This window comes from Zonotrichia leucophrys, chromosome 25, assembly GCF_028769735.1.
Source record: "Zonotrichia leucophrys gambelii isolate GWCS_2022_RI chromosome 25, RI_Zleu_2.0, whole genome shotgun sequence".
Classification (NCBI taxonomy): domain Eukaryota; kingdom Metazoa; phylum Chordata; class Aves; order Passeriformes; family Passerellidae; genus Zonotrichia; species Zonotrichia leucophrys.
The window spans coordinates 258,473-281,184 of NC_088194.1; the positions used below are offsets into that span (position 1 = coordinate 258,473).

Sequence of the window (22,712 nt, forward strand, 5' to 3'; positions counted from 1 at the left end):
CTAAATCTGCTCCTTGGGCTCGCTGAGCTTCCTCCTCTTGGGCAGCACCTCCTGGCTGGAGGAGGGCTCGGCCGGGTGCAGCTGCCAAGGAAAACAAGACTGGAATTACAGGGCAGGGCCTGCCCAGATGTGCAGGGCCTGCAGGAACATCTGGATGCCCTTTCCTGGCAGCACTGAGGAATTCTGGGAGGTTTTCCTATGGCAGGAAATGCAGCACAGGACAAGGAGTGGGGGGTTCAGGGTGAAAGAGGGAAATTCAGGTTGGGGAAAAGGGAGAAATCCTTCCCTGTGGGGTGGGAAAATTCAGATTGAAAGAGGGGAAACTGAGGTTGGAGATGTGGGAGAAATCCTTCCCTGTGGGGTGGGAAAATTCAGACTGAAAGAGGGAAATTAAGGTTGGAAACATGGGAGAAATCCTTCTGTGAGGTGGGGAGGTGTAGATGGAAAGAGGGGAAATTGAGGTTGGAGAAAATGGAGAAATCCTTCCCTGTTGGGTGGGAAGATTTAGACTGAAAGAGGGAAATTGAGGTTGGAGAAAAGGGTGAAATCCTTCTGTGGGGTGGAGAGGTTCAGATTGAAAGAGAGGAAATTGAGGTTGGAGATAAAGGAGAAATCCTTCCCTGTGGGGTAGGAAAATTCAGATTGAAAGAAGGAAAATCCTTCCCTGTGGAGTGTGAAAATTCAGATTGAAACAGAGGGAAATTCAGGTTGGAGAAAAGGGAGAAATCCTTCCCTGTGGGCTGGGAAAATTCAGACTGAAAGAGGGAAAATTCAGGTTGGAGAAAAGGGAGAAATCCTTCCTTGTGAGGTGGGAAGATTTGGACTGAAAGAAGGAAAATCCTTCCTTGTGGGGTGGGAAACTTCAGATTGAAAGAGGGAAACTGAGGCTGGAAACATGGGAGAAATCCTTCCTTGTGGGGTGGGAAGATTTACACTGAAAGAGGGAAAATTCAGGTTGGAAACATGGGAGAAATCCTTCGGTGGGGTGGGAAGATTTAGACTGAAAGAGGGAAATTGAGGTTGGAGAAAAGGGAGAAATCCTTCCCTGTGGGGTGGGAAAATTCACATTGGAACAGAGGGAAATTGAGGTTGGGGATGGGGGAGAAATCCTTCCTTGTGGGGTGGAAAAATTCAGATTGAAAGAGGGAAAATTGAGGTGGGAAACATGGGAGAATTAGACTGAAGGTGGGAAGATTCAGACTGAAAGAGGGAAAATTCAGGTTGGAGATAAGGGAGAAATCCTTCCTTGTGGGGTGGGAAAATTCAGATTGGAACACAGGGAAATTCAGGTTTGGGATAAGGGAGAAATCCTTCTGTGGGGTGGGAAAGTTCAGACTGAAAGAGGGGAAATTAAGGTTGGAAACATGGGAGAAATCCTTCCTTGTGAGGTGTGAAAATTCAGATTGAAAGAGGGAAAATTCAGGTTTGGGATAAGGGAGAAATCCTTCCCTGTGGGATGGGAAAGTTCAGACTGAAAGAGGGAAAATTTAGGCTGGAAACATGGAAGAAATCCTTCCCTGTGGGGTGGGAAGATTTAGGCTGAAAGAGGGAAAATTGAGGTTTGGGATATGGGAGAAATCCTTCCCTGTGGGGTGGAAAAATTCAGATTGAAAGAGGGAAAATTGAGGTGGGAAACATGGGAGAATTAGACTGAAGGTGGGAAGATTTAGACTGAAAGAGGGAAAATTCAGGTTGGAGAAAAGGGAGAAATCCTTCCTTGTGGGGTGGGAAAATTCAGACTGAAAGAGGGAAATTTAGGCTGGAAATATGGGAGAAATCCTTCTGTGGGGTGTGAAAATTCAGATTGAAACAGAGGGAAATTCAGGTTGGGGAAAATGGAGAAATCCTTCCTTGTGAGGTGGGAAAATTTAGACTGAAAGAGGGAAATTGAGGTTGGAGAAAAGGGAGAAATCCTTCCTTGTGAGGTGGGAAAATTCAGATTGAAACGGGGGAAATTCAGGTCGGAAACATGGGAGAAATCCTTCTGTGGGGTGGGAAGATTTAGACTGAAAGAGGGGAAATTCAGGTTGGGGAAAATGGAGAAATCCTTCCCTGTGAGGTGGGAAAATTCAGATTGAAACAGGGGAAATTGAGGTTGGGGATAAGGGAGAAATCCTTCCCTGTTGGGTGGAAAGATTTAGAGTGAAAGAGGGAAATTTAGGCTGGAAACATGGGAAAAATCCTTCTGTGGGGTTGGAAGATTTAGGCTGAAAAAAGGAAAATCCTTCCCTGTGGGGTGGGAAGATTTAGACTGAAAGAGGGGAAATTGAGGTTGGGGAAAATGGAGAAATCCTTCCCTGTGGGGTGGAAAGATTTAGACTGAAAAAAGGAAAATTCTTCCCTGTAGGGTGGGAAAATTCAGACTGAAAGAGAGGGAAAATTGAGGTTGGAAACATGGAAGAAATCCTTCCCTGTGGGGTGGGAAAATTCAGATTGGAACAGAGGGAAATTGAGGTTGGAGAAAAGGGAGAAATCCTTCCTTGTGGGGTGGGAAGATTTAGATTGAAAGAAGGAAAATCCTTCCTTGTGAGGTGGGAAAATTCAGATTGAAAGAGGGAAATTGAGGCTGGAAACATGGGAGAAATCCTTCCCTGTGGGGTGGAGAGGTTCAGATTGAAAGAGGGAAATTGAGGTTGGAGAAAAGGGAGAAATCCTTCCTTGTGAGGTGGGGAGATTGAGATTAAAAGAGGGAAAATTGAGGTTGGAAATATGGGAGAATTAGACTGAAGGTGGGAAGATTTAGACTGAAAGAGGGAAAATTCAGGTTGGAGATAAGGGAGAAATCCTTCCTTGTGGGGTGGGAAAATTCAGATTGAAACAGAGGGAAATTGAGGTTGGAAACGTGGGAGAAATCCTTCTGTGGGGTGGAAAAATTCAGATTGAAACAGAGGGAAATTGAGGTTGGGGATAAGGGGAGAAATCCTTCTGTGGGGTGGGAAAATTCAGATTGAAATGGGGGAAATTGAGGTTGGAGAAAAGGGAGAAATCCTTCCTTGTGAGGTGGAAAAATTCAGATTGAAAGAGGGGAAATTGAGGTTGGAAACATGGGAGAAATCCTTCTGTGGGGTGGGGAGGTGTAGATGGAAAGAGGGAAAATTCAGGTTGGAGAAAATGGAGAAATCCTTGTGAGGTGGAAAAGTTCAGACTGAAAGAGGGGAAATTGAGGTGGGAAACATGGGAGAATTAGACTGAAGGTGGGAAGATTTAGACTGAAAGAGGGAAAATTGAGGTTGGAAATGTGGGAGAAATCCTTCCCTGTGGGTGTGAAAATTCAGATTGAAACAGAGGGAAATTCAGGTTTGGGATAAGGGCGAAATCCTTCCTTGTGGGCTGGGAAGATTTAGACTGAAAGAGGAAAATTTAGGCTGGAAACATGGGAGAAATCCTTCCTTGTGGGGTGGGAAAATTCAGATTGGAACAGAGGGAAATTGAGGTTGGAAACATGGGAGAAATCCTTCCTTGTGGGGTGGGAAGATTTAGACTGAAAAAAGGAAAATTCTTCCCCTGTGGGGTGGGAAAATTTAGACTGAAAGAGGGGAAATTGAGGTTGGAAACATGGGAGAAATCCTTCCTTGTGGGGTGGGAAGATTCAGATTGAAAGAGGGGAAATTGAGGTTGGGGAAAAGGGAGAAATCCTTCCCTGTGGGGTGGGAAGATTTAGCCTGAAAGAGGGGAAATTGAGGTTGGGGAAAAGGGAGAAATCCTTCCCTGTGGGGTGGGAAAATTTAGACTGAAAGAGGGAAAATTCAGGTTTGGGATAAGGGAGAAATCCTTCTGTGGGGTGGGAAAGTTCAGATTGAAAGAGGGGAAACTGAGGCTGGAAACATGGGAGAAATCCTTCCCTGTGAGGTCGAGAGGTTCAGATTGAAAGAGGGGAAATTGAGGTTGGGGAAAATGGAGAAATCCTTCCCTGTGGGGTGGGAAAATTCAGATTGAAACAGAGGGAAATTGAGGTTGGAAATATGGGAGAAATCCTTCTGTGGGGTGGGAAGATTTAGATTGAAAAAGAGGGAAAATTAAGATTGGAAATGTGGGAGAAATCCTTCTGTGGGGTGGAGAGGTTCAGATTGAAAGAGGGGAAATTGAGGTTGGAAATATGGGAGAAATCCTTCCCTGTGGGGTGGGAAAATTCAGATTGAAACAGAGGGAAATTCAGGTTGGGGAAAATGGAGAAATCCTTCCTTGTGGGGTGGGAAAATTCAGATTGAAAGAGGGGAAATTGAGGCTGGAAACATGGGAGAAATCCTTCTGAGGGTGGGAAAATTCAGATTGAAAGAAGGAAAATCCTTCCCTGTGGAGTGGGAAAATTCAGACTGAAAGAGGGGAAATTGAGGTTGGGGAAAATGGAGAAATCCTTCCTTGTGGGGTGGGAAAATTCAGATTGAAACAGAGGGAAATTCAGGTTGGGGATAGGGGACAAATCCTTCCTTGTGGGGTGGGGAAACCCTGGCACAGATGATTCCATGGATTCCCCATCCCTGGAAGTGTCCAAGGCCAGGCTTTCATTCAAAGATTACAATGAACCTTTAAATTCCATTCAAAAATGACAATAAACCTTTAAATTCCATTCAAAGATAACAATCAACCTCTAAATTTCATTCAAAGATAACAATCAACCTTTAAATTCCATTCAAAGATAACAATCAACCTTTAAATTCCATTCAAAGATAACAATCAACCTCTAAATTTCATTCAAAGATAACAATCAACCTTTAAATGTCATTCAAAAATAACAATCAACCTTTAAATTTCACTCAAAAATAACAATCAACCTCTAAATTTCATTCAAAAATGACAATAAACCTTTAAATTCCATTCAAAGATAACAATAAACCTTTAAATTTCATTCAAAAATAACAATCAACCTTTAAATTCCATTCAAAAATAACAATGAACCTTTAAATTTCATTCAAAAATGACAATAAACCTTTATCTCCACTGTCCTTTTGGTTATTTAAATCCATTGTGATTTGCTTAATAAATTTATTACTAAATTCAGTAAAATCTCTTGGAAAAATACCCAGGGATGGTGAGTGAATAAAACAACCTGACCTTATTTTTTGTTAATTTAATAATGAAGAAAAAGCTCTGGATTTTATGGGTTGGGAACAGGGAGGGAATTCAGAGCTCAGGGAATTTTTTTTAGGAATTTTTTTTAGGAATTTTTTTTAGGAATTTTTTTTTACTAAACTTAGGAATTTTGTTTTTAGGAATTTTTTTTAGGAATTTTGTTTTTAGGAATTTCTTTTTTAGGAATTATTTTTAGGAAATTTTTTTAGTAATTTTTTTTTTTACTAAACTTAGGAATTTTTTTTAGGAATTTTTTTTTACTAAACTTAGGAATTTTTTTTAGGAATTTTTTTTTAGGATTTTTTTTAGGAATTTTTTTTAGGAATTGTTTTTTAGGATTTTTTTTTTACTAAACTTAGGAATTCTTTTTTAGGAATTTTTTTTAGGAATTTTTTTTAGGAATTTTTTTTTACTAAACTTAGGAATTTTTTTTTACTAAACTTAGGAATTTTTTTTTTAGGAATTTTTTTTAGGAATTTTTTTTTAGGAATTTTTTTTTAGGAATATTTTTTTAGGAATTTTTTTTTAACTAAACTTAGGAAATTTTTTTAAGAATTTTTTTAGGAATTTTTTTTTAGGAATTTTTTTTTAAATTCTTTTTAGGAATTTTTTTTTACTAACCTCAGAAATTTTTTTTTAGGAATTTTTTTTTTACGAATTTTTTTTAGGAATTTTTTTTTTACTAAACTTAGGAATTTTTTTTTAGGAATTTTTTTTTAGGAATTTTTTTTAAAATTTTTTTTAGGAATTTTTTTTTTACGAATTTTTTTCAGGAATTTTTTTTTTACTAAACTTAGGAATTTTTTTTTAGGAATTATTTTTAGGAAATTTTTTTAGTAATTTTTTTTAGGAATTTTTTTTTTAGGAATTTTTTTAAAATAAACTTAGGAATTTTTTTTCAGGATTTTTTTTAGGAATTTTTTTTTACTAAACTTAGGAATTTTTTTTTAGGAATTTTTTTTAGGAATTTTTTTTTAGGAATTTTTCTTTACTAAACTCAGAAATTTTCTTTTAGGAATTTTTTTTTAGGAATTTTTTTACTAAACTTAGGAATTTTTTTTTAGGAATTTTTTTTTAGGAATTTTTTTTAGGAATTTTTTTTTAGGAATTTTTTTTAGGAATTTTTTTTTACTAAACTTAGGAATTTTTTTTAGGAATTTTTTTTAGGAATTTTTTTTTACTAAACTTAGGAATTTTTTTTTTAGGAATTTTTTTTTACTAAACTTAGGAATTTTTTTTTAGGAATTTTTTTTTTTAGGAATCTTTTTTTTAGGAATTTTTTTTAGGAATTTTTTTTTAGGAATTTTTTTTAGGAATTTTTTTTTTAGGAATTTTTTTTTAGGAATTTTTTTTAGGAATTTTTTTTTACTAAACTTAGGAATTTTTTTTTAGGAATTTTTTTTTAGGAATTTTTTTTAGGAATTTTTTTTAGGAATTTTTTTTTAGGAATTTTTTTTTAGGAATTTTTTTTAGGAATTTTTTTTTAGGAATTTTTTTAGGAATTTTTTTTTAGGAATTTTTTTAGGAATTTTTTTTAGGAATTTTTTTTTTAGAAATTTTTTTTAGGAATTTTTTTTTAGGAATTATTTTTAGGAATTTTCTTTTAGGAATTATTTTTAGGAATTTTTTTTTTAGGAATCTTATTTTTAGGAATTTTTTTTTACTAAACTTAGGAATTTTTTTCAGGAATTTTTTTTAGGAATTTTTTTAGGAATTTTTTTTTAGGAATTTTTTTAGGAATTTTTTTTAGGAATTTTTTTTTACTAAACTTAGGATTTTTTTTTCAGGAATTTTTTTTTAGGAATTTTTTTTAGGAATTTTTTTTAGGAATTGTTTTTAGGAATTGTTTTTTAGGATTTTTTTTTTACTAAACTTAGGAATTCTTTTTTAGGAATTTTTTTTAGGAATTTTTTTTTACTAAACTTAAGAATTTTTTTTTTAGGAATTTTTTTTTAGGAATTTTTTTTTAGGAATTTTTTTTTACTAAACTTAGGAATTTTTTTTAGGAATTTTTTTTTACTAAACTTAGGAATTTTTTTTTAGGAATTTTTTTTAGGAATTTTTTTTTGCTAAACTGAGGATTTTTATTTTAGGAATTTTTTTTAGGATTTTTTTTCAGGAATTTTTTTAGGAATTTTAAAGGGAATTTTTAGGAATTTTTTTAGGAATTTTTTTATAATTTTTTTTTAGGAATTTTTTTTTAATTTTTTTTAGGAATTTTTTTTTACTAAACTTAGGAATTTTTTTTTAGGAATTTTTTTTAGGAATTTAGGAAGTGATGAGAATTTCACTCTGCCAATACCAAGTGCATTCAAACTCTTGATTTTATTCCCTGTTTGCAACAGAAAATGATGAAAATTAAAGAAAAATTCAATACTAACAATGCAGCTTTGGAAAATCTTCCCACTCCTTGTCCTGCTCTCTGACACGATCAGCTCCGACGTTTTTCGGGTCAAATGATCAACCTGGAAGCAAAAAAATTGATTTTTTTATTAATTACAGCAGCAAAAAATCCACCCAGAGTGGGGAATTCACAGAGCCTGAGCTCAGACTGAATTTTGGGGGGTTTAAATGGTGAAAATTTCCATTTATTTCCATTATTAAAATAGAAATTACATTTTCCATTTTCACTCAGAAACAGGAATTCCCTGCCAATTATTTCCATTTATTTCCATTATTAAAATGGAAATTAAATCCCCCATTTTCACTCAGAAACAGGAATTCCCTGCCAATTATTTCCATTTATTTCCATTATTAAAATAGAAATTAAATTCCCCTTTTTTCACTCAGAAACAGGAATTCCCTGCTAATTATTTCCATTTATTTCCATTATTAAAATGGAAATTACATTTTCCATTTTCACCCAGAAACAGGAATTCCCTGCCAATTATTTCCATTATTAAAATGGAAATTAAATCCCCCATTTTCACTCAGAAACAGGAATTCCCTGCCAATTATTTCCATTTATTTCCATTATTAAAATGGAAATTAAATTTCCTTTTTTTCACTCAGAAACAGGAATTCCCTGCCAATTATTTCCATTTATTTCCATTATTAAAATAGAAATTACATTTTCCATTTTCACTCAGGAATTCCCTGCCAATTATTTCCATTTATTTCCATTATTAAAATGGAAATTACATTTTCCATTTTCACTCAGAAACAGGAATTCCCTGCCAATTATTTCCATTTATTTCCATTATTAAAATAGAAATTACATTTTCCATTTTCACTCAGAAACAGGAATTCCCTGCCAATTATTTCCATTATTAAAATGGAAATTAAATTCCCCTTTTTTCACTCAGAAACAGGAATTCCCTGCCAATTATTTCCATTTATTTCCATTATTAAAATGGAAATTAAATTCCCCTTTTTTCACCCAGCCTTTTGTGCTTTAGAATAATTCTGGAAAACAGCAGGAAATGAAATGTAAAGGAATTCAATAAATTTGAATTTTTAAGTTTGAATTCAGAATTAGCAGTGGAATTCCCTGCTAATTATTTCCATTTATTTCCATTATTAAAATGGAAATTAAATTTCCCATTTTCACTCAGAAACAGGAATTCCCTGCCAATTATTTCCATTTATTTCCATTATTAAAATGGAAATTAAATCCCCCATTTTCACTCAGAAACAGGAATTCCCTGCTAATTATTTCCATTTATTTCCATTATTAAAATGGAAATTAAATCCCCCATTTTCACTCAGAAACAGGAATTCCCTGCTAATTATTTCCATTTATTTCCATTATTAAAATGGAAATTAAATCCCCCATTTTCACTCAGAAACAGGAATTCCCTGCCAATTATTTCCATTATTAAAATGGAAATTACATTTTCCATTTTCACTCAGAAACAGGAATTCCCTGCCATTTATTTCCATTATTAAAATAGAAATTACATTTTCCATTTTCACTCAGAAACAGGAATTCCCTGCCAATTATTTCCATTTATTTCCATTATTAAAATGCAAATTAAATTCCCCTTTTTTCACCCAGCCTTTTGTGCTTTAGAATAATTCTGGAAAATGAAATGTGAAGGAATTTTGTGGCTTTTCCCACCTGAGGATTGGAAACAGGAATTTGGATCCCTCCAGCTTCACCTCCATGAGCTGAATTCTTTCCTGAAAGAATTGGAGAATTAAATAAAGCTTTAAAAATAAAAAATCAACAATCTAAAGTGAACAACACCAGAACTAATTAAGAAAAAACTCTGAATTTTGGAATTTTTATGAATTTTCAGAAGAATCAAGACAAACCTTCATGTGGTTATTCCAGTTCTGCAAATTACCAGAATTGTCAAAAATAAAATTCTGATCCACACATGATGTTTCCTAAATGTTTGCACCATAATTTTTCAACAATATGGAAACATTATTTTTTTTCAACAGCATGGAAATGGCAGCTGGTTTGGCAAAGCTGCAAATGTTTCTTCTCAAAAAATTTGCTGATTTTTGCATGGTTTTGGAATTTTTATGAATTTTTAGAAGAATCAAGACAAACCTTCATGTGGTTATTCCAGTTCTGCAACTTACCAGAATTGTCAAAAATAAAATTCTGATCCACACGTGCTGTTTCCTACATTTGCCAGCTCCCCAGGACAAGGAATTTTCTGGATTTTTGTATGGTTTTGGAATTTTTATGAATTTTCAGAAATATCAGACACACCCTTCATGTGGTTATTCCAATTCTGCAAATTACCAGAATTATGAAAATTAAAATTCTGATCCACACGTGCTGTTTCCTACATTTGCCAGCTCCCCAGGACAAGGAATTTTCAGGATTTTTCCATGAATTTGGAATTTTTATGAATTTTCAGAAATATCAGACACATCTTCATGTGTGTCCTTCATTTATTCCAGTTCTGCAGCCCACCAGAATTGTCAAAATTAAAATTCTGATCCACATTTGATGTTTCCTAAATGTTTGCACCATTATTTTTCAACAATATGGAAACATTATTTTTTTCAACAGCAGGGAAATGGCAGCTGGTTTGGCAAAATTGCAAATGTTTCTTCTCAAAAAATTTGCAGATTTTTGTATGGTTTTGGAATTTTTATGAATTTTTAGAAGAATCAAGGCAAACCTTCATGTGGTTATTCCAGTTCTGCAGCTCACCAGAATTGTCAAAATTAAAATTCTGATCCACATTTGATGTTTCCTACATTTGCCAGCTCCCCAGGACAAGGAATTTTCTGGATTTTTGCATGAATTTGGAATTTTTATGAATTTTCAGAAATATCAGACACACCTTCATGTGTGTCCTTCATTTATTCCAGTTCTTCAACTTACCAGAATTGTCAAAAATAAAATTCTGATCCACATTTGATGTTTCCTAAATGTTTGCACCATTATTTTTCAACAATATGGAAACATTATTTTTTTCAACAGCATGGAAATGGCAGCTGGTTTGGCAAAGCCACAAATGTTTCTTCTCAAAAAATTTGCAGATTTTTGTATGGTTTTGGAATTTTTATGAATTTTTAGAAGAATCAAGACAAACCTTCATGTGGTTATTTCAGTTCTGCAGCTCACCAGAATTATCAAAATTAAAATTCTGATCCACACCTGCTGTTTCCTACATTTGCCAGCTCCCCAGGACAAGAAATTTTTTGGATTTTTGTGTGGTTTTGGAATTTTTATGAATTTTCAGAAGAATCAAGACAAACCTTCATGTGTGTCCTTCATTTATTCCAGTTCTGCAACTTACCAGAATTGTCAAAATTAAAATTCTGATCCACACGTGCTGTTTCCTACATTTGCCAGCTCCCCAGGACAAGGAATTTTCTGGATTTTTGCATGAATTTGGAATTTTTATGAATTTTCAGAAGAATCAAGACAAACCTTCATGTGGTTATTCCAGTTCTGCAGCTTACCAGAATTGTCAAAATTAAAATTCTGATCCACACCTGCTGTTTCCTAAATGTTTGCACCATTATTTTTCAACAATATGGAAACATTATTTTTTTCAACAGCATGGAAATGGCAGCTGGTTTGGCAAAGCTGCAAATGTATATTTTCAAAAAAAAACCCCAAATCCAACATTTCTGTCCAGCAAATGGGTTCCAGCTTGCCTGGATGCCACAAGCAGAAATTTCCTCCTTCGGTTTGTTTGGCAGCAAAGTTGAGTCCTCAGGGCCCTGGGCAAAATGGGGAAATGGGAACACAAAATATTTTCTGTTTTATATCAAATGTGGAAAGGAAACTCCTGAAATGCAATGGGAACACAAACCATCCTGTTTTATCTCAAATATAAAAAAGGAAACTCCTGAAATGCAAAGGGAACATGAACCATCCTCTGTTTTATCTAAAATCTGAAAAAGAAGCTCTTGAAATGCAATGGGAACGCAAACCATCCTCTGTTTTATCTAAAATCTGAAAAAGAAGCTCTTGAGATGCAATGGGAACACAAAGCATCCTCTGTTTTATCTAAAATGTGAAAAGGAAATTCCTGAAATGCAATGTGAAAACAAACCATCCTCTGCTTTATCTCAAATCTCAAAAAGAAGCTCCTGAGATGCAAAGGGAACACAAACCATCCTGTTTTATCTCAAATCTGAAAACTCCTGAGATGCAATGGGAACACAAACCATCCTGTTTTATCTCAAATCTGAAAAAGAAGCTCCTGAAATGCAATGGAACACAAAGCATCCTCTGCTTTATCTAAAATGTGGAAAGGAATCTCCTGAAATGCAGTGGGAGCACAAAGCATCCTGTGCTTTATCTAAAATCTAAAAAGGAAATTCCTGAAATGCAATGGGAACACAAACCATCCTGTTTTATATCAAATGTGAAAAAGAAGCTCCTGAAATGCAATGGGAACACAAACCATCCTCTGATTTATTTCAAATCTAAAAAAGGAAACTCCTGAAATGCAATGGGAACACAAAACATTTTCTGTTTTATCTCAAATGTGGAAAGGAAACTCCTGAAATGCAGTGGGAACACAAAGCATCCTGTTTTATCTCAAATCTGAAAAAGAAACTCCTGAGATGCAAAGGGAACACAAACCATCCTGTTTTATGTCAAATCTGAAAAGGAAACTCCTGAGATGCAATGTGAACATGAACCATCCTCTGTTTTATCTCAAATGTGGAAAGAAACTCCTGAAGTGCAATGGGAGCACAAAGCATCCTCTGTTTTATCTCAAATATAAAAAAGGAAACTCCTGAAATGCAATGTGAACATGAACCATCCTCTGTTTTATGTCAAATCTGAAAAAGAAGCTCCTGAAATGCAAAGGGAATACAAATCATCCTCTGCTTTATCTAAAATCTAAAAAGAAAACTCCTGAAATGCAATGGGAACATGAACCATCCTCTGTTTTATCTCAAATCTGAAAAAGAAACTCCTGAGATGCAAAGGGAACACAAACCATCCTGTTTTATCTAAAATCTGAAAAAGAAGCTCTTGAGATGCAATGGGAACACAAAGCATCCTCTGTTTTATCTCAAATGTGGAAAGGAAACTCCTGAAATGCAGTGGGAACACAAAGCATCCTGTTTTATCTCAAATCTGAAAACTCATATATATTTTATCTCAAATATAAAAAAGGAAACTCCTGAAATGCAATGGGAACACAAAGCATCCTCTGCTTTATCTCAAATCTGAAAAGGAAACTCTGGTGATGTTTCTGGTTATAAAACAAAACACACTCAGGTGAGGTTTCTGTCCATAAAACAAAATTAATTCTGGTGAGGTTTCTCATAAAACAAACCCCATTCTGGTGAGGTATCTGGTTATAAAATAAAACACACTCAGGTGAGGTTTCTGGTTATGAAATAAAACCCATTCTGGTGAGGTTTCTGAATCAAACCCCATTCTGGTGAGGTTTTTGTCCATAAAACAAAATTAATTCTGGTGAGGTTTCTCATAAAACAAACCCCATTCTGGTGAGGTTTCATAAAACAAACCCCATTCTGGTGAGGTTTCTATCAATAAAATAAAACACATTCTGGTGAGGTTTTGGTTAATAAAACAAACCCCACTCTGGTGAGGTTTCTGTCCATAAAACAAAATTAATTCTGGTCAGGTTTCATGAATCCAACCCCACTCAGGTGAGGTTCCTGCAGCAGCAGCAGCACAGAGAGGCACCAGCAGCTCCCTCTGCAGCTGCTGCACCGGGGCCAGTTATAAAATTTCATTTATAAAATTTCATTTATATCATTGATACACACATTTATTTATATATTCATTAATATTTCTAAATAGAAACCCCATTCAATTTAGCTGAGCTGATACAGTGGAACAGAAGTTGAGAATTTTGAACAGTAATATGAAAATATGTTAATTATGTTTTAACATGTGAACATTTGTTAACCAAGTGCTTCACAGAATGAAGGCACAGTCATGTATGTGAAGGAAATCATGAAAATTTGAATATAGAAAATTGAGGGTTTGAAAAGTCAAATTAAAAATCACATTAAAAATTGTAATATATATAATATAATATATATGATATAATACAATATATATGATATAATACAATATATATAATATAGTACAATATATATAATATATATTATACATAATATATAATATATATTATGTATAATTTATATTATACATAATATATAATATATATTATAAATAGTATAGAATATAGAATATATAACATATAATATAGAATATACAATATACAATATATAATGTATCATATATAGTATATAATATATAATATATAGTATATAATATATAATATATGATATATTATATATGATATATAATATATGATACATTATATAATGTAATATATAATATATAATGCATAATATATAATGCATAATATATATTAGATATATAATATACAACATATATAATATATAAGCAGAATATAATGTATAATATATAATGTAAATATAATATAATAATTAATTAATAATGAATGTAATATAATATAATATAATACAATATAATTAATATAACATAATATAACATAACATAACATAATACGTACTACAATATAATATGTAATATAACATTATAATATAATATTTATATCACTTAACAAAATATTATAAAATATACACTAGAGATTATTACACAAAAATTATAACATAAAAATTATAATACAAAATATACAAATATTACCTTGAGCTTCTGAATTATTCACATGATTCTTATCTTCCACCCCATTATCCAAGGCAGGATCCTCCTGGATGAAGAAACAGCTTTGTCACTGACTGCAGAGAGAATTTTGCCATCAGATATTTAAGGAGACACTTTTGAGATGGAATTGTGGTGGAATAAACTGAAATGGAGCAGGAAAATTAAGGAAAAAAATGAATTTAAGATATTTTGTAATGCTTAAACATGTCTGAAAATAGAGATGGCAGTAAAATTAAGGAAAAAATGAATTTAAGGCATTTTGTCCTGATTAAACATGTCTGAAAATAAAGATGGCAGGAAAATTAGGGCAAAAATGAATTTAAGATATTTTGTCCTGCTTAACCCTGTCTGAAAATAGAGATGGCAGGAAAATTAAGGAAAAAATGAATTTATGCCATTTTGTCTGGCTTAACCCTTCTGAAAACAGAGATGGCAGTGTCCCCATAATGATGCTGCTCCTCATGCACAGCATTGCTTCAACACTGCAAACTGGAGCAGGAAAATTAAGGAAAAAATTAATTTAAGCCATTTTGTCCTGCTTAACCCTGTCTGAAAATAGAGATGGCAGTGTCCCCATAATGTCCCATAATGTCCCCATAATGATGAGCTGTCCCTCTGCTGCTCCTGCACTGCTTCAACACTGCAAACTGGAGCAGGAAAATTAAGGAAAAAATGAATTTAAGGCAAAAATGAATTTAAGCCATTTTGTCCTGCTTAACCCTGTCTGAAAATAGAGATGGCAGTAAAATTAAGGAAAAAATGAATTTAAGATATTTTGTCCTGCTTAAAAATGTCTGAAAATAGAGATGGCAGTGTCCCCATGGCCTGAGCTGTCCCTCTGCTGCTCCTGCACTGCTTCAACACTGCAAACTGGAGCAGTAAAATTAAGGAAAAAATGAATTTATGCCATTTTGTCCTGCTTAACCCTGTCTGAAAATAGAGATGGCAGTAAAATTAAGGAAAAAATAACTTTAAGCCATTTTGTCCTGCTTAACCCTGTCTGAAAATAGAGATGGCAATGTCCCCATAATCCCATAATGATGAGCTGTCCCTCTGCTGCTCCTGCACTGCTTCAACACTGCAGGAAAATTAAGGAAAAAAATGAATTTATGCCATTTTGTCCTGCTTAAACATGTCTGAAAATAGAGATGGCAGTGTCCCCAAAATGTCCCCATAATGATGCTGCTCCTCATGCACAGCATTGCTTCAACACTGCAAATGGAGCAGGAAAATTAAGGAAAAAATGAATTTAAGCCATTTTGTCCTGCTTAACCATTCTGAAAATAGAGATGGCAGTAAAAATAAGGAAAAAATGAATTTAAGGCATTTTGTCCTGCTTAAAAATGTCTGAAAATAGAGATGGCAGGAAAATTAAGGAAAAAATTAATTTAAGGCAAAAATGAATTTAAGATATTTTGTGTTGCTTAAACATGTCTGAAAATAGAGATGGCAGTGTCCCCATAATGTCCCCATGGCCTGAGCTGTCCCTCTGCTGCTCCTGCATTGCTTCAACACTGCAGGAAAATTAAGGAAAAAATGAATTTAAGCCATTTTGTCCTGCTTAACCCTGCCTGAAAATCACACACAGGGAAATAATAACAGACTTTTTCCAGCTGATACACCCCAAAAAACTTCAAAAATCTCCCCAAAGCAAAGTGTGTGCTCTTACACTGATGCCCTGGCTCTGCTCCTGGGGCTCATCCCTGGTGCCCCCACAGCCCTGGAGGGGCTCAGCAGCCCCTGGCGGCCCCAGGATGGTGCTGCCCACGCTCTCCATGCGCTGCCTCTCGGTGCAGATCTTCAGTCTCAGCAGGTGGAAAGGTGTTGGCACCTCGCCCACGTTCAGGTACAGGGGCTCCTCCTGGAACAGCAGCCCCTCGTCCTTGGCCTCCCTGAAGCCTGGGGGTTGGTAATCAGGGGGGGTGACTGCACAGAGATGAAAGGGTTAGGTCTTGCAAAACTGATTTGAACTGTTTTTGCTTTTAAATATAGAGAGTTACAGCAAAAAAATGCTTGGGGAGGGGAGTAATCGAGTTTGGAGTAAATGAAGCACAACAGGCAAAGCTCTGGTAAAGCTCTTTGGAAGGTTGTAGATAAAGAGAAGCTCTGATTTGTCATTGTAAGGCAGAGAAATGAAATGTTTTAGGTCTTGCAAAACTGATTTTAACTATTTTCGCTTTTAAATATAGAGAGTTACAGCAAAAAAATGCTTGGGGAGGGGAATAATCGAGTTTGGAGTAAATGAAGCACAACAGGCAAAGCCCTGGTAAAACTCTTTGAAGGTTTTAGATAAAGAGAGAGAAAATAGGAGCTCTGACTTGTCATTGTAAGGCAGAGAAATTAAATCTTTTAGATCCTGCAAAACTGATTTTAACTCTTTTCGCTTTTAAATATAGAAAGTTACTGTAAAAACTGTGTGGGGTGGGGAATAATCAATATTGAGTTTGGAGTAAATGAAGCACAACAGGAAAAGCTCTGGTAAAACTGGAAGTTTGTGGGTACAGAGAGAGAAAACAGAAGCTCTGATTTGTCACTCTAAGGCAGAGAAATGAAATGTTTTAGGTCTTGCAAAACTGATTTTAACTCTTCTCTCCTTTAAATATAGAGAGTTACTGCAAAAAACTGTGTGGGGAGGGGAGTAATCAAGTTTGGAGAAAATGAAGCCCAACAGGCAAAGCTCTGGTAAAACTGGAAGTTTGTGGGTACAGAGAAAGAAAATAGAAGCTCTGACTTGTTATTGTAAGGCAGAGAAATGAAATGTTTTAGATCTTGCAAAACTGATTTTAACTCTTCTTTAAATACAGAGAGTTACTGTAAAAACTGCATGGGGAGGGGAATAATCAATATTGAGTTTGGAGTAAATGAAGCCCAACAGGCAAAGCCCTGGTAAAGCTCTTTGGAAGAGGGTACAGAGAGAGAAAAGAGAAGTTCTGATTTGTCATTGTAAGGCAGAGAAATGTTTTAGGTCTTGCAAAACTGATTTTAACTATTTTCGCTTTTAAATATAGAGAGTTACTGTAAAAACTGTGTGGGGAGGGGAATAATCAATATTGAGTTTGGAGTAAATGAAGCACAACAGGAAAAGCTCTTTGGAAGAGGGTACAGAGAAAGAAAATAGAAGCTCTGACTTGTTATTGTAAGGCAGAGAAATGAAATGTTTTAGATCTTGCAAAACTGATTGTAACTCTCTATGTTTAAAGGAGAGAAGAGTTACAGCAAAAAAATGCTTGGGGAGGGGAGTAATCGAGTTTGGAGTAAATGAAGCACAACAGGAAAAGCTCTTTGGAAGAGGGTACAGAGAGAGAAAAGAGAAGTTCTGATTTGTCATTGTAAGGCAGAGAAATGTTTTAGATCCTGCAAAACTGATTTTAACTCCTCTCCTTTAAACACAGAGAGTTACAGCAAAAACTGCTGGAGAGGGGAATAATCAAGTTTGGAGTAAATGAAGCACAACAGGAAAAGCTCTGGTAAAGCTCTGAAGGTTGTAGGTACAGAGAGAGGAAATAGGAGCTCTGATTTGTCACTCTAAGGCAGAGAAATGAAATGTTTTAGGTCTTGCAAAACTGATTTTAACTCTTCTCTCCTTTAAATATAGAGAGTTACTGCAAAAAACTGTGTGGGGAGGGGAATAATCGAGTTTGGAGTAAATGAAGCACAACAGGCAAAGCTCTGGTAAAACTCTTTGGAAGGTTGTGGATACAGAGAGAAAAGAGAAGCTCTGATTTGTCATTGTAAGGCAGAGAAATGTTTTAGGTCTTGCAAAACTGATTTTAACTCTTTTCTTCTTTAAATACAGAGAGTTACTGTAAAAACTGTGTAGGGAGGGGAGTAATCAATATTGAGTTTGGAGTAAATGAAGCACAACAGGCAAAGCTCTTCAGAAGAGGGTACAGAGAGAGAAAAGAGAAGCTCTGATTTGTCACTCTAAGGCAGAGAAATGTTTAGGTCTTGCAAAACTGATTTTAACTCCTCTCCATTAGAGAGTTATTGCAAAAAACTGTGTGGGGAGGGGAGTAATCAAGTTTGGAGAAAATGAAGCCCAACAGGCAAAGCTGGGGCTGCTCATCCTGCCAGGAGAAGAACCCCTGGCTGAAAGGATTTTTCAGAAACCACCTCAGTGACGCACCCTCGTCGTAGTAGAGGAGTTTCATGGTGAGGCAGACGTCGCTGGGCAGGGGGCTCAGGTTCTGCATCAGGATGTAGATCTTGCGGATGAGCAGGATGCTGGCCCTCTTGGTGTCCGCACAGCTGATGGGGCACTCGGACCTGTTCTCCTGGCTGGGAGCACACAGCAGCCACCTGAGCTTGTGTTGTGTTGTGATCTCAGGGTTTAGCTCAGAACCTCGGGTCCCTCCCCTGAGAATTCCCTGCCAGGTTTAGCAATCATTTCTGCTTTCCCCTCCCAGTCCTGCAATTCCAGAAGGGCACTGAGGGATTGGCACATTCAAACCCCTGGGGGGTGTGGGATCTCAGCACCTCAGCACTGAGGTGCCACCGAGAGCACCCTTGGGGGGCTCGGGAGTCCTGGAATGTTCCAGAAGTGTCTGGTGGCTGGACTTTGATCCTACACAGGAGACGACACCTGTATGAGGATAGGAGGGTTTCACCGGGGTGAATGGTGAAGGGATTGGTTAATTAGAGGGTGAAACACAGGGTTTAGGATTTCTGTAAGAGAAGTAAGATGGAGGAATTGGGGCGTGTCCTGTCCTTCTTCTTCTTCTTCTTCTCCTCCATCTTCTGTGGTGATGGTGGCACTTTGGGATTGGTCGTTACTAAAAGTGCACCGGGCAATAAGAATAAATGGTATTGGGGAAAAATGATAAATATTGTACACGTAACTTTGGGTATAAAGATAGGTGAGTGTGCTCATGGCTGGCTGCTGAGCAGAGCTCTGTCGGGCTGAAAGAAAATCTTTTAGATAAACAATTAATAAACATAAAGACCAACATTAAACTCATTTAGGTTCTCTAAATGTTTCCTCAACACTAAAAATTTTCTACAAATCTATTTTCCTCAATTAGTAATAATGAATCTGGTGCTCAAGTGACTCTTGGCATCCAGGTCCAACATTTCCACCTGAAATCGAGAATCCCAGCTCAAAGCCAAAACCTCTCCTGCTCCCCAGCTCCTCACACCTGAGGGCCTGCAGAGCAGCACAAGCATCTCCTGCTTCTCCTTTTCTATTTAAGGAGCATTTTATGCAGGAGGGAAGCTGGGACGAGTTTTTCTAACCCTGCCTGAGTCCTGCACATTCTCTGCCCTACGGGAGATCAAACCCTGAGCCAGGGACATCCTGCACCACACAGTACTTAAATACCCCAAAGAAATACTAAAAAAAAGAGAAAATGAGGCACTTGTCAAAGCCCCACTTCTGAGAAGTGCTTTCCCTTAAATAAAGGCTCTCTTCAAGTTTCCTCAACATTAAACTCATTTAGGTTTTCTAAATGTCTCCTCAACACTAAAAATTTTCTACAAATCTATTTTCCTCAATTAGTAATAATGAATCTGGTACAAAAGTGACTCTTGGCATCCAGGTCCAACATTTCCATGCTCCCAATCCACCAGAATTTGACCCAAAATCCCAGCTCAAAGCCAAAACCTCTCCTGCTCCCCAGCTCCTCACACCTGAGGGCCTGCAGAGCAGCACAAGCATCTCCTGCTTCTCCTTTTCTATTTAAGGAGCATTTTATGCAGGAGGGAAGCTGGGATGAGTTTTTCTAACCCTGCCTGAGTCCTGCACATTCTCTGCCCTATGGGAGATCAAACCCTGAGCCAGGGACATCAGGAGAGTTCAGGGATCAGCAGCTGGCACCAACTGCTCCATCCTGCACCACACAGTGCTTAAATACCCCAAAGAAATACTGAAATTAAGAGAAAATGAGGCACTTGTGAAAACCACACTTCTGAGAAGTGCTTTCCCTTAAATAAAGGCTCTCTTCAAGTTTCCTCAACATTAAACTCATTTAGGTTTTCTAAATGTCTCCTCAACACTAAAAATTTTCTACAAATCTATTTTCCTCAATTAGTAATAATGAATCTGGTGCAAAAGTGACTCTTGGCATCCAGGTCCAACATTTCCATGCTCCCAATCCACCAGAATTTGACCCAAAATCCCAGCTCAAAGCCAAAACCTCTCCTGTTCCCCAGCTCCTCACACCTGAGGGCCTGCAGAGCAGCACAAGCTTCTCCTGGTTCTCCTTTTCTATTTAAGGAGCATTTTATGCAGGAGGGAAGCTGGGATGAGTTTTTCTAACCCTGCCTGAGTCCTGCACATTCTCTGCCCTATGGGAGATCAAACCCTGAGCCAGGGACATCAGGAGAGTTCAGGGATCAGCAGCTGGCACCAACTGCTCCATCCTGCACCACACAGTGCTTAAATACTCAAAAGAAATACTAAAATTAAGAGAAAATGAGGCACTTGTCAAAGCCCCACTTCTGAGAAGTGCTTTCCCTTAAATAAAGGCTCCCTTCAAGTTTCCTCAACATTAAACTCATTTAGGTTCTCTAAATGTCTCCTCAACACTAAACATTTTCTACAAATCTATTTCCCTCAATTAGTAATAATAAACTTGGTGCAGAAGTGACTCTTGGCATCCAGGTCCAACATTTCCATGCTCCCAATCCTCCAGAATTTGACCCAAAATCCCAGCTCAAAGCCAAAACCTCTCCTGCTCCCCAGCTCCTCACACCTGAGGGCCTGCAGAGCAGCACAAGCATCTCCTGGTTCTCCTTTTCTATTTTATGCAGGAGGGAAGCTGGGAGCAGTTTGAACTGTATTTTAATTAATTGTCTTAAAATAAGTCATTTTTCTGTAGCTGTGACTGAGCAAAATGTTGTGGGGTTTTTTTGTTTTGTTTTGTTTTGGGGGTTTTTTGGATGTTTTTTGGGTTTTACCTGCCAAAATCCAGGAGTGGCCCATTGTGGGTGTACTTGAACTTGAAGTGGTAACACTCAGTGACTATCTGCAAACAAAGCCAGGATTAATTAATTAATGATTAAATTAATAATTAAATTAATTATTAAATTAATCTAAACACTCCTGCTGCAGCTCTGCTCATTAATCTACCAACCTTTAAAGGAATAACTAAAACCCAACTCCCATGTGCTGAATACAGCTTCCTAATCCTCTAACAATGAACAGCAAAAATGCATAAAACTGTTTAAAACTTCATTAAAATGATGATTCTTTTCCAGGAATCAGTGTGATCAAATATTTTGAAAATCAGCTGAAGTTTTTAGCATGAAATATTCCAGTTGGAATGAAAATGGAGCATTTGTGGTGACACCCAGTGGGTTTTGTGTTTTCCATAAAAGCCCCACAAATTTTTTAGGCAGAGTCAGGATGGGACATTTCACTCTGCAGTGATATTTTGGTTTCTGAAAATACTCAAAATGCAATTCCACACATGGCAATTCTCACTGTAAAAAATTCCCGTTTTTACACCTGGTATTTCAAAATGCTCTTTTTAAATAGAGGTGCATGTTAAATATTTCTGTTTGTACCCACTGTATTTCACTATATCCACATTGAGATATTCCAGCAGATTTACCTGAGGCTCTTCTGTCTGGGTATAAACCTGTGGTTTTGGAGAAAAGAAAAGAAAAGAAAATAAAGAATGAGAACTGCACATTTCTCAAAGAATATCCCCAAAAATCCCCCTGCCTTTCAGAGATACTCACTGCTAGGACAATCTGCCTCAGCTGTCAGGAACATAAATGGAAAAAAACAAAAAAAAAACAAAAAAAAAGAACATTAAATATATTTCATTGCCCATTTGTGCTGCCCAAACTGCTTTTCTCTAACTCTGAAATCCAACCCAATTAAAGCCTGTTGGAATAAAAACTTCTTCCTCAGATAAATAAAAACACCCCCAGATCCCTCTCTGGATTTTTGTGCTGCTGTTTACAAGAATTTGATGCAGAAATGTTTGTGCATCCCACCCTGCAGCTGAGTGAGCTCAGAGAAATCAACATTGCAATAAAACTGAAATGGGACTGGAAAACTTACGTATTTCTTCTGCAAGGCATCATAGCACCCCAACATCCTGCAAAAACCAAATAACATTGGCCAGCTGCTGCTGATTTGCATTTGTTTCTCACTAACAGCACCAAAAAAATGAAATTTTTGTGTTTATTCTTACTGGATTAAAGTCATAATAACACTTATCTTATTAGCAGTGATGCAAAATGTGTAACACCAAATCACCCCAAGCTATTGAAAGAGTAATTAAAAATATAATCTGGAGGTAAATCAATTTAAAATGTAATCTGGAGGTAAATCAATTAAAATAGAATCCATTTATCAGTAAAAACATATTGTAATGCTCCACACACTTTCCAAACACATATATTCATTAATCAGGGGAGCAGTTTGGTCTGGAGGAAGCTTCAAGGTCCCTTCCAACCCAAATAATTCCATGATTTTATTATCAGTAATTTATAATTACTGATTCATAAATCAGTAATTCAGCTGATCAGCAACACTGCTGAAGCACAAAGGAATTATTTATTTAGATGCTGCTATTTTGTTTTTATA

General features: G+C 36.0%; 1 protein-coding gene across 1 annotated transcript; it reads right to left on the minus strand.

Annotated features, from left to right (window-relative positions):
• HORMAD1 (HORMA domain containing 1) lies at positions 1-22,220 on the minus strand. The gene is made up of 10 exons (XM_064732289.1): positions 22,185-22,220; positions 21,857-21,877; positions 21,727-21,753; positions 21,071-21,138; positions 18,303-18,454; positions 15,846-16,102; positions 14,159-14,222; positions 9,131-9,192; positions 7,452-7,535; positions 1-81 (listed from the first exon to the last, which is right to left on the minus strand). Exons 1-10 carry the CDS (start codon positions 22,218-22,220, stop codon positions 1-3), a joined length of 852 nt encoding a protein of 283 aa, XP_064588359.1.
• Positions 22,221-22,712: the final 492 nt, after the last annotated feature.